Below are 13,002 nucleotides of genomic sequence, written 5' to 3' on the forward strand. Positions count from 1 at the left end.
AGGTGCTGTCCGGTGTACGTCAGCAGATGAAGAAGATGCTTTAATTCTGCGGGGACTTGGAAGATGGTCAGAGGAAGATAGATGGAGCCAAGTCTGTCGCAATAAGCAACGCGTCAATTCGCTGCATGATAAATGAAAGTGAACTCAATAATTTCCATTTGCGTGATTGTTTGTTGTTCTTGTGTCTCTTTCTATCCAAGGCTGGATGACAAAGGGCTTCAGTCCGGTGCATTGATCTCAACTAGCCCCTTTTTCGAAAGGCAATTTTGTTTACTTCAGTATCCATTTTTATTTATTATTTCTTGTGTTTTGTTTATTTATTTTGTATGTTTAAAATGTCCTCCTGTTTTAATGTTAAATTGTTTGTTAGAAATTTGTTTTAATTTATTTTCTGACAGACTGTACTTGTATTTTTATGCCACTACCATTATATTACTTGAAAATGGGTCTCCAAACAACAGTATTATTGTTTATTGCAATAACTTATGAGAAAATGTATCATGCAGCAAAAATTGTTATCATGACAGGCCTAGATGGAGCTAAGTCCCAACCCCCTCAGACACAATTAATCAGTGTTCAGTCTGAGACACAGTAGAGTGGAGAGTTAGAGTCTGAGAATGCTTGAAAGCATTTATCACTTTCCCTCCACTTCACCGTTCTGCAGTCATTTGTGTTGGACTTCTACTTGACATCTCGAGAAAACGCCAGAAGTTTAACGCACGAAAATCTCCGATGCAACGCGCCACATGCAACCAGCTTAAACACTCTATCACTAGCTTTACACTTGTGATCAAAATGATCTCGTTTGCTGCCTATTCCAAAGGCCGAGCCGAGACGCAAACTCTTGTCTGGTGGTGCCAGCAGCGGAGAGTAATAGAGATGTTTAGAGTCTATTTGTCTTGCTTGCATTCCTCCATGTAGCGCTGCTAAAATAATAAGAGGGAGGGTTACCTCAGGTCGGCTCCAACTGAGGCGATACAGCGCACGCATTGTTGTCATTGGCTCCATCTGAGTATCCCTCTTAAAGCCGCAGCGTGGAACTGAGGAGGCGGTTTGGGCCGCCTGCTTTAAATAACGTGACTAGGCAGAAGGGATGAAGTGATGTGCAAATATTATGGTTGTGTGTATTATGCTTATGAGTTTTACAAAAGAAAGTTTTCATTGTATGTAGCCGTTGTTTTCTTTATCTTAGTGGACTCTGCTTCTGTAGTTTTTTTTTGTTGTTTTTTTTAGATGATGTCAGGGCATGTGTTTGTATTCCAAAAATGTCTGGAGAGGTTTGTAATCAGTGTTATTGCATAAGCCTCACACCAGCAAACAAGGACATAAGGAAAGCCACGCTGCGTACGTACCGGCTTTCCACAATTTGTGCTCATCTTTGGTGTAATGACTTTCAACCCGAAGTCATTCCTATTTAAAAACGTGCCCATTCGCCACTGGGTGCAGGCACTACATTGTAGATGTCCATGTGTGAATAACTGAGTGTGGGACCTGCTTAGTCACGCCAAAACACCCGTCTTACACCTCCTCTGTGTTCCTTCGCAGGTAGCCTAAGAAACAGGATGTTAATGCTTGACGGAATGCCTGCAGTCCGAGTCAAAGCCGAGCCCCTGGAATCGGAACAAGGGGTAAGAGAGCAGTTATTTTCCAGACAATTCCTCTTTTTCTTTTTTTTTTTTCTTCTTCTTGTTCTTGTTCTTCTTCTTCTCTGCTTTCCTTTTCTTCTCTTCCTCCTCCTGGCAATGGGCTGATAATCACTCCCAGGCCTGAGCTAGTGAGTTTGGGGGCTACGAGGAGTGGTTGGGGAGCATGGTGGTAGGCAGAGGGAAGAGAGACGAACCATGGGGAGAGGAGGAGAGCCACAGCTGGAGCAGGAATGCAGTGGGGTCTTTTTGGGAGGTGACTGGGGCCAACAGAGTCCATGCAAGCAGGCAGGGGGGTGGGGGGGATTTGGGTGGGGGATCATTGCACAGATGTAGTCACTGCTCTGGGGAGGAGGGTTAGCATGGGAAACTCCAAATCTTATCTGGCTTTGTTTGTTCCTGCATCTTTACGTCGTTCAGTTTCCCTTCATTCCTCTTTTGCCAGGCTCTCTTACAAACACATGAATAATATTTGTTTCTCACATGGAATTGCACACAAACCTTACAAGTTCTACTTTTTTCTTTTTAAAGGTATATTTAGATATTTATTTGCTGTTGAACTTGGGCGTATATTACTTAAAGAAATCTATCTCTCTGTCTGCATTATTACCTAATGCAAATTTGTCCCACAGAGACGGTTCTTTTCACTAAAAGCCTTCCAAGTGATGACGGTGATGAAGTTTGTGAATGTTCTACACCTTCTCTATAATCCTTAAATGTCAAACTTTAGAATTTTAAAGCACGATCTATGCATAGATAGTAAAATAAGTCAGTAATGTAAAACCGACGGCCTGAAAAAGAGGCTTTTTCCATTTGGCATGTAGTATGACTCCCTTATGCACAATTTACTCCACCTAAATGTTTCCTGTAACTGTTGATCAGTCCTGGGTATCAGCTTGAAAGAATTTGAGCTCATTCATCCATGCAGACCCCCTTCCAGTCATAACACGAATTGCTCACATCAGCTTACTCCCCAGCATTTCTGTGGGACTAAGTTCGGGTAAGCTAACCGGTAATTTCAAAACATTAATGGTATTTCTTGCCTCTTGGGTTGGTGACTTTTGTGTGTTTGGGTCAACGGCTGCATTTCCTTTGACCGTAAAATTGTGCAAGTTGGAATTACAAAAATAAATGATTAATGGAAATAAATAAGGCAATTTTTGAAAATACCCAACAATTTTCAGTAAGTTTTTGCATTAGGATGAGGTGTTTTTCAAATTGTATCAAAATTAGGGTATTTCACAAAACTGCAATTTCAACACTTTTTTTGTATCAAATGAGTCATGTGATTAACAACCGGATATTACTACTAGCGGAAAAAACAAAGAAGGCAACAGGAAGTGGTAGGAAAATGATAGAGCGGCATGCTTTTTACTGACATATTGTGTGAACAATGTGATTTTAATGGGCACACAGCAACGACTTTAGCGGAAAATCAACAAAGTTTTGCACACATTTGCAATGGAAACAGATATTGTCTTGCTGTTTTACAAACTTCTTAACTAGATTCAGATACTGGCACAGTTTTGTTCTACCAAAACCTCCTGGAGAAAATGCAGCAAATCAAACGCCAACCACAATACCAACCATGTCCTCTTTGCAAAACTAACATGTCTTAAACAATAAAAGTTTTATTAGGTACTCATCTGTCCAGAAAATTCTTCCAGCATTGCCTGGGAGTCCTTGTCTGATTTTCCAACAACTGCAAATGGACAACAATGATGTTTTCTAGAAAACTTTGTTTCCTTCTGCCCTACCATGGATATATATGAAAGATAATTGAGGATTTTTAAAATGAATTTATGTTATGTAAGCTACAACCTACCCATTGTCGACAGCTCTCTTTTCGTATCTTTATTATTTTTAGATCCAGACTGCTTGGATCTGGAAGCTGACCCTAATAGCTGGTCTGAGACCAAAACAGACTCCCTGAACCTTTTAATTGAGATCAGGTTTAGATCGGGTGATTATTAATAAAAAAGCATTACAATTATTTAAACAGGAAATTAAGGTAGGCGGAATGACACCACTAGTAATCTTCTAATGAACATTCACTGGAGAAAGAAAATGTAAAGCATATCCGGTTAAAGTAGATGTCTGATTTAGGGGTATAGATGTAAAAGACTTAAACGACATAGTATTTTAAGTAATTAAAAAAAAAAACTTTCTAAGTTCTCTTTTCAGTGTCTGTTTCCGACAGGAAGATCATTGGTGTCGCACCACTTCCTATCTTTAGTTCCTGTGCAAGTAATAATCTTCTTGAAAGTCTGGACTTTCACTGGTTTAAGACATCTAATAAGTTACCTACTGGTGAAATGGTAACTCCTTAAAATGTTTCAACCAAAAATATTCTGAGCTTCCACTTTAAGCGTTCCTGCCATGTTGGTCCTAACATTAATGTTAGCTGCTAGTGATGCTAAGACTTTCATAGATTTCCCCACTCTCTCAACAAAACCAATTTGGTACCTTCCTAATAGGAAGCTCATATTGAAATGGCCGTCTAAATCATTCAAAATACTTACTTTGCCAACATTTTTTCCGCTTTTGGCTCATAAAATAGCAATGACAGATCAACTATCACTGATCCAAGTGATAGTTGAACTAGTGATAGCTAACTTAATTAGCTCACTTAAGCTAATTAAGTGAGGAAACAATAACAAGACTAACAGACTCCTCAACCACAACCATCAATCTAGTTTTAGCCACTTAGGGTTTCTCTTTTTATCTCTTGTAATAATTATGACAAAATATGCTCTTAGCAACAATATTAAAGTGTCTGAGGATCCCTATGGGGAGGGGGCAACCCTAACTTAGGGAACCACTGGGATGGAGAACAAAGAAAATCTGCTGATGGGTATATTATGCAGAAATTCTATCACAGGTTTTCAGCTGCCAAGGTACATATTGTGTTATTTCTCAGCATGTACTGCCGTTAGTTCTGCTTTTATGGCTCACATACTCTACAGTATCCATGCTCTCTGCTCTGACATACCTAGAAATGAAGTGGTCTTGTTATTGTGAAGCTGTTGCTTGGAAACCAAGCCTGTGTGGCTCTGTGTTGCTGCCATAGCTGTGTTCAGTGGGCGCACACCACTTAATATTTGTAATCGTGATAAATTAGTGTTCAGACTTGATCGATTTACCTTCATAAAATATCAATCTGGAGATAGAGGCTGGTGCCTGTCCTGTCTCCAGGAGTCTTTGGGTGACAGGCGAGGCACACCTCAGACAGGTTGCCAGTCCATCACAGGGTATATAAATGATATTTTTACTCTTGATTTATAACCAACAGATTTCTATGGAAGAACAGTGTAGCGCCAGACGAATGCCGTCTTCTGATAAACCCTCGGGTTATCGCAGATTTGGAGGGAAATTGTTTGGCTGCAGGGGTCCCTATTGTTGATAAGAAATTCATCTGCCTCCCCACATCTGAGAAGTTGAGAAAAGGCTGCAGCAGGTGGTTGCTTTTCTGGGTGTCCTGCTCTCAGCTGTGGCTCAAGGCTTCGAGAGCTGTGCTCCTGCGTTGGTACCTAATACCTGGGGTTTGAAGTAATTCTCCTTGTAGTGATGTCAGTCACAGACAGGATGTGAGCGCCGCAGCCCACACAGCTTTGAAGTGCTTCGAGATCCAATCTCGCCCTAACAGACTGAGCTTCCCCTTTAGATGGCAGACACAGACAGTTCAGACTGCTGCAGAAATGTGGTCTTCATTTGAGTGGCACGGGGCCAAGCCTTTGCTGGAAATGGTCTGCCTCGTTAGACGATTCGCCTGCAAGGGGCTGGAAAATCTGCCCGGCTAACCGGTATCCCCTAATAAAGACAATGCGTGAGGACAGAGGCAGACGGGCAGGTTTGACGTATCTTCATGTGTGTGTCAGCGTGTGCGCAGGGCCGAGCTTTGCACTTGTGTGTATTTTGCATCTGTCAAATCGAGACTGGAGGTGGCTTCAGTTTTTCCATTTCTGTCGGTTGAGAGTTGTTTGTGAACCAAGCCCCAAAAAACCCAGTTTCTGGTTTGTGTAACACAGCATTGCTATTGTTTACATACACTATGTAAGTGACATGGAAAATGCTCTCAGTACTCGCCGTTGTTCAGTCTTTCATAACAGCAGAAACGACTCTAAACCTCGAGAATAAGTAGTAAACGAAAGAAATAAACAGCCAGACTTTGTTAGTCACGGTAGAGCCCCATTGGGAAGCAGGACGGACACTTTTTCAGAGAACCCAGTTGAATTTTAACTTGCATGTTATTTGCTTGATTTCACTTAAACAGAGTTACGCTTGCATTGATTTTTTTCCCCTCTCTTTCACTGCTTCACTTTATATAAGGCAAACTCAGCCTAAACTCAGCCTTGCCTAGTATGTCCATTTATGGTCCTAAACCAGCAATGTTTTTTTTTCCTTCTCATTTTAGTTCATGATTAACAAATTCAGCCTTCTGTCTTTCACTGTTTTATCTTTTTGAAGCAGCTTTATCCCCAAAACAGATAAGACTACATGGCATACAGTAGGCTAAGAAGATTCACCGCCAGCAAAGATTACCTGGGGAATTTGTTGGAGTTGGTCCTGTCAATTTGTACTTGTATTTGTAAAACAAATAAAATAGCCTCCAAAAAACACAACATTAATACCATAATGTTATTGATGGCAAACTGAAATCAGTTGACAATTGTAGTTCCTGCTAGGAAGGAAGTGAACAAAAGTGGAGACTCACTGATCACAAAGCTGTGGAGAATTTATGATTTGTGGTTTTTGTAAAGCTTTGACTTAGACCTATTTTACCCAGTTCTAGTTTTTGTAATGATCTAGGAATATGTGGGAGTAACATTCAAGGGGTTATTTTTTCTAATTTTCCTGCTGTTAATTATTATTTTACAAGCAGAGACAATGTCACACTGTGTGTGAGAGACCAGCCTTTGTAATAGGCTTTATTAGACTCTTATAAGAACTGTTAGTATAGTTAGGATTACTAAAACATCAACCATTATTTATACTCCCAGGGTTATGCAGACCCATACCCTAATTCAAAAAGTAGTCAGCATTTCCAAATCTAACATGTTTCCTGACAGGTAGACAGGATAAAGCTAATCAACTTTGCTGTATTACGTTCAACCTTCCCGTTAACTGCTAAAAGTCTTGCTCTCTCTCACAGCCTTATTGAAGCATTGTCACCTCTGACTGTTAGCAGGCAAATAATGTGTTAATTAACTGGGAAAAGATAATCCTGTTTAAAATTTTTGCTGACCAGCTGTTCAACGGTTAAAGCCAGTCAAGGTGAAAATTGTCTGATTCAAGTCATTAACCAATTTGAAACAAAAGCATTGAGATAAATTGTCATTGCGGAAACTTGGTGCTACCAAGATGGCGCCGTTGCAGCAGTTCTATAGTAATGACTTTTGCTGATTTTTTTTTGCCACCTTACTATCGTCATCACTGTATATGGATGGCCAGGCCAACCTGGGTGCTCATCCAGATCTGTTTGCCATAGTTTTAGTTGTTTTAAATTGTGTTATTACTGCTCTGACAATTGATACAAACTGGTTTATTGATTTGCAAATAGTCATATCCTGACTTATGAAGTTCATCTGCTTTATGTGAAGAGCATGTTCTCTGAACTTTCCCATTTTGAAAAGTGGTTGAAAGATATGGAGCCCATGTTTTACTTGTAGCTTGGGGAAGCAGGGAGTCAGTGATTACTGATTAACAAAGGAAATTGAAAATGGTACAAATTGAATAAAATCCTTTAGTTTATTTATCTTTGAATATTTTTTTGGTGCCGGTATTTGCATAAACAATTATTTCTTAAAGTTGCATTTTTCTCCCCATTAGATAACTGCCCTCAAATTACAGGCTGGATTTTTCAAAGTTTTTGCATGTGAGATTAATGACTCTGGGCAATTCTAGTGAGGACTGTAATTTTTCCTCAGTACAGTGAAAATGTTGATATAATGTTGCAATAACTTCCTATAAATTAGTAGATATTTCAAAACAGCCCGATAGTCAGTCTTTCTGCATGTGATACAGTATTCACTCGCAGAGAGTATATTAATTACAGTTTTTCTAAAGTAAGTATGAAGAAAGTTCATTTGTAGAGTTTATTTACAGCTGAATTGTAGGTGACCTACAGCAAGTTGGGTCGTAATACTGGATCTGTAAGGCTGCCAACTGTCTCTCATTATATTCCTGTGAGACTGAACCAATAGCTCAAAACCCTGTTTCCATTTGTTTTTATTTATTTTAGTGGCCTCAGTTACACAAATTGCTTGTTTAAGAACTGCTTGAAGTTTTAGATGATTTCTAAAGCTTCATTTTAGCAGCTGTACTGTTACTAAGTACTTACAAATTCCTCCTATTGAAATTTAGGCTTGTGTCTGAAGTTGATCTAATTGTTAGGAGTGCCTTATTAAAAAGGGTGTTTGTTCTCTCAAACCTTCATTGATGTTCTGTTTTTTCTGAGAGCGACCTCTCAAAGGAAGAGTCTGCTCCACCCATTATAACTTAATAACTATTGGCTATAAATGGTCAACTCCTTCGGAGGAGCCTCTGACTGAACCGCACCGCTAGGAGAGAAGAAGTTCTGCATAGGAGAAGAAGAAATCTACTGTCTGATTTTAAGTTTAACTTCACTTATGTTGTAATTCTTGCAGAATAGACTTAACATAAAGTCAAGTAAATATGGTTCCATTTGGAAAGTGCGTTGTGGGTGGTAAATATGAACCAGACCGTCATGTACTCGGAATCTCGACCTGACAGCAGTGGCCCTGAGCTGAACCCCACAAAGGTCCTGAGGCTATCGGAGGGCAGATTTCAGAGGGCACCATTTGTTTTACAACTTGGGACAAGTTATGCAGCAAGAAGCTCCAGCAATTCCTACCGGCTGAAAAGTGACTAGTGAAATATACAAATCTGCACTACTAGTGCAGATCCTTGCAAACGTATTCACACCTCTTGAACTTTTTCACATTTTGTGACATTACAGTCACACACTTCAATGTATTTTATTGTGATTTTATGTCATTAGGCCAACAAAACTGCTACATAACTCGTAGTAAGTAGTGTACTCCATAGAAAAGGAAGCAAAGGATACACAGTTTTCAGCATTTGTTGACAACTGGGTAAATTTCCCTCAGATGTCACAATGCACTCTTTAATAAATAATCTGAAACATTAAGTATGTCAGTCTGCAAATCTACCCAAATATAGCTGCCCACTTAAAATGAAAGGCTGAACCAAGATAGATAGCGTTGATGAGAGACGTTCCAGCAGGAAAATGACCTTATATATACACCCAGAACTAAAGTGTTTAAAAATCAAAGCATGCGTTGCAATGCCCCGATCAAAGACCTAACTCATATTAAGAACGTCGAATGCCACATCTGATGGCATTTGACAAAATCTAATGTTTATTGCTTGTTTCATAGTTGACGACTGTATGATGTTTTATGATATAAAGCACTTTGAACTGCCTTGTTGACTTGACATGAAAACTGTTGCAGACCACTGAGCTTCATTTATTAAACTAACAATAATTGGCAAAAGTTTTAATCTAATGATGTACAATGGCAGTGTAGACTTTCCCCAAAACACTTCTGCTATAATCCATCTTTATTAGATTTTATTTGTAAAAAGAAACAAACAAATCTCAAAGATGCCTTCTTTTTCTTCTAGTATCATGTAGAATCCTAATAAAATATATTAAAGTTTGTGATTTTAAGATGGTAAAATTTAGAAAAATGTCAATAGTTGTGCAAGTGAGTAATACGTAAAAATTGCAGACGCATCCACCAACGCCATCAAAAGGATGTGTAATTCACCACAAGAATAAGTCATAGCATTATCTACAAAGAAAGAAGCGTGAGTTCACAAAAAAAGAACATGCTCAAAATACTCCAGATTATGCTGCTTTTATAAAATTTTGAAAAGGTTTTTAGTTTGAGACGTTACACAGCTTCTATATCGAACAAAGTGACTCAAGGCTTTTAGTCGCATCAGACTTAGAGGAAATGAATGCGTTTCCTCACCAAAACTGTGATGCAAAAGGAGGGGCTAAGACGTCTGGAATTTTATAGGAACAAATAAAAACACAGTGGGCATTGCGCTCGGGTTAAAACCGTTCCCCGAAACGGCCGCGTCCCAATCTGCTCGGCGTTAAGTCAAAGATGTGCCGAGGGCTCCTTCGAGCCACCAGCGTCGGCCTTTGGAGGCCCTTCGCCTGAGAGACGCAGGGAGACGGTCAGGAAATTGAGCCCATATGATGTTTTTCCACAGTCGAAAAGGGGAGATTTAGGAGAGATACGTGGGTAGCCAAGAGAGCTGCATTTGAGTGGGAGTCATGGAAAACAGGAGGAAGAGGGAGAGAGCTCGGCCCACGCCAAGAGAAAAGAAAGACTAGAGGAGGCGAGCGTGAGCGACACTATCTTTCCTCTTGCATTTTATCTTGCTTGAGTTAATGCTGCTCCTTTCTATATAAATGTCACCGCATATCCCTCTTCTGACATCGCTATCGTGCTGAGTGATTATTTCTGGAGAGGGAATATCGGCAGAAACAATTATCTTTGAACCTAATTCGTTAATGTGCACCTTTTTTGGCCTCGCCGATGGGTGAGAGATTAGATTTCAGCTGGCTTTCTATGCCGCCGGTTTCGCTTGTTTGTTTTTTCCCTCCCCGTGTGTCACAGGTTAATGCATTTTTACGGCTCTGAAATAACAAAACTCTTAACGTCCTTTTTGTTTTTACTCCCACAGTCACCTAAAGTTCGCCCTTACTCTGCGATGGATGGCGTCCCCTTCTTCCTCAGCAGAGTAAAGTCGGAACCCCCCGAGGATCTGCTCGCCCATGACCTCCACTTCCACACGCAGACAGAACCTGTGGACCTGTCGATCAACAAGCCCCGCCCCTCCTCCTTGTCCACCACCGCAGCTAGCATAACCTCCTCGTCATCGCCCCCCCACAGATCCGCCTTCTCCCCATCTTCGCTGTCGTCCTCCTCGTCCTCCTCGTCTTCTCCGTCGGTTATCACCTCGGCTTCCTCGGTGCTCACGCCGGGACCCCTGGTAGCCCCCGGAAGCGGGGTGAGAGGTCAGCCCTATTTGCACATCCTGCAGTCTGTGCCGCCGCCTCCGTCCAGCCCCCTGAGCCTGCAGGGAGCCGGGAAGCTGGCCGGCCATGTTCACCGCATCCCAGTTGTGGTGCAGTCACTGCCCCTCATGTACACCACTGCAGTGCGATCGCCCTCCAGCCTCAACAACGCTATCATGCTACCTCTGCTGGAAGAGGCCAAAAGCAAGGGCAAAGGTGAGACCATGCTCTTAGGATTTACTACATATTCATGAGGAAGACTTTGTTCTTTTTGGAGTGTAGGAAAAAAAAATAATTCACTGTGGTTTTCCTGCAGTTATGTAATCAGAGACCCCAGAAAAAGAAAAAAAAAAACGAAAGAGAGTTTCAGATTTTGTGCTGCTACCTGACTATTAAATATTTGTCGACTTGGTAAAACTTTAATGCAGTGCAGTGTAGAAATTTTAAAGCATCCCTAATTTCTTTCCACTTTGCTTCCAAGAAGCAAACATCCTTGTAAACTTTTAGTACTGAGTCAATATAGGTTGAGTCTCGACCAGTTTCTTCAGGCTTTTTTAAAGTGCTTTCAAAGTTACGCGGTTCAACCTTGGCTGCTTTTTTTCCCCTCAGTCGCAAAATTTAAAGCAATGTTGTTGCAAAGAATTTTGATTTGTTGCAATAAAGTCTCGCCTCATGGACGCGAATAAAAAAAGAAATGGTGACTCACTTAAGACTTTTGCATAAGAACGTCCTAACTTTTTCACAAAAGCTTCAACCAGCAGCTTTCAAAGCGACTACACCATTTGCTACATTTTCAGAAGAGGCAATTATATACGGTGTTGACCGTATATAAAAGTGCTTGTGGCAAAATGTTTGAAGAGCTTCAAAATAAATGAATGCGTTCTTGCAGTAGCGCGATCCCACACTGTATTTTTTTTTTAATCCTATTTTAACCTGTAGATATGCATTAAGTCTGTTGAACCGCCTCTCTGTTGATTTGGTCATATCTTTTGGACTATTATTGATTTGGTCATATCTTTTGGATTATTATGCTGTTGATGTATCCAGTAATGACCCATATTCACATTCCCAGCCACCAGATTTCAATTTCAGATCGGTAAATTGCGCTCTAAAAAAGTTCCAAGGATCTTTGGAATACAAACAGGCCCACAGGATCACTGATCCTTTGCCATACTTGAAAGGGACAAGAGATGTTTTTTTTCTCACATGTTCATCCTTTTTTTTATAGCAGACCTTCCTGGAACGTTTAATGTTGAACAAATTTATTATTTTTAGTCCCATCTTACTGGCCCAATTAAAGTTCCAGCAGAGTTTAGCAAACTCCACGTTTTCGTTTGCTATGGTAGGTCAGAAAAGGGTGTCTTTTTTTTTTGTTTGTTTTTTTTTACATTGCTCCTCAGCAACAGGTTGCCATGGAAATTCCAGCTAGGGAAGCCACTCTTAAGAGCGTGTTTTGAAGATATTATACATCCCGTCCTATGCTGTTCAGTGTTTATCGTGGCAAGCTTTTTTTATTTTTAATCTTTAAGTGTGAGATTATGTTACTGATATAAAAGATTAATTTGAGATCTCTACACATCTATGTCAGGGGTACAGATTAATACAGCTGGCAACCTCGGATATTTTTCCAAAATGAATTATTTTCTTGCACCAAATAATTGAAAGTGTTCTTAGTGCATAGACGTCCCAGAACATAAACACTAACAGTCCTGACAGGTGCATCTCAGTAAATTATTAAATTAAGTTATCATCCAACATTTAGTGTATGTCTGTAATTCAATTCACAAATGGAAACTCATCCATATAAAGAGATTCATTACACACAAAATTATATATTCTAAGCTTTTACTTTTGTTCATTTTCATGCTTATGGCTTTCAGCTTCTGAAAAGCCAACTTACAGAAATATTATCTAAAACAGATTTTCCATATAAATACATGATCATGGATAAGACTGCTAAATTGACAGCTGTTCTGCAGACACTCAGTGACTCCCTCGGCAGCAAAAGAAAGTCACAAAGGATCGTTGCTAAAGACATTGACTGCACTAAAGACAGAGCGCCACAGCCAAGCATATTAAGGGAAAGCTTAGTGGAAGGAAAAAGACTTGCAGATAAAGATGGAGAAAAGATGAGTTAAGTTTGTGAAAAAAATATTTTCTGTGAGCTTGTGAGGTGCATCTGTGTTGTGAACCATTATTCTGATAGACAATACATTTTGCACATATATTACTTAGACTGATTTTGCACATACATTATTTAGACTGATTGTGGGTCAGACA

The 13,002-nt window shown here is 40.1% G+C and overlaps 1 protein-coding gene across 2 annotated transcripts in view; it reads left to right on the forward strand.

Moving 5' to 3' along the window:
• The window catches only part of klf12b (Kruppel like factor 12b), a 47,825-nt gene that overhangs the window by 18,397 nt on the left and 16,426 nt on the right, over nt 1-13,002 (forward strand). For both annotated transcript variants that reach the window (XM_016669008.1, XM_007547164.2), the window contains 2 exons: nt 1,546-1,628; nt 10,389-10,938. In XM_016669008.1, the coding sequence (XP_016524494.1) occupies nt 1,563-1,628; nt 10,389-10,938 (616 nt within the window). In that variant the 5' untranslated portion in view covers nt 1,546-1,562. The remainder of the gene's footprint in view (nt 1-1,545; nt 1,629-10,388; nt 10,939-13,002) is intronic.

This window comes from Poecilia formosa, unplaced genomic scaffold, assembly GCF_000485575.1.
Source record: "Poecilia formosa unplaced genomic scaffold, Poecilia_formosa-5.1.2 Scaffold19, whole genome shotgun sequence".
Lineage (NCBI taxonomy): Eukaryota > Metazoa > Chordata > Actinopteri > Cyprinodontiformes > Poeciliidae > Poecilia > Poecilia formosa.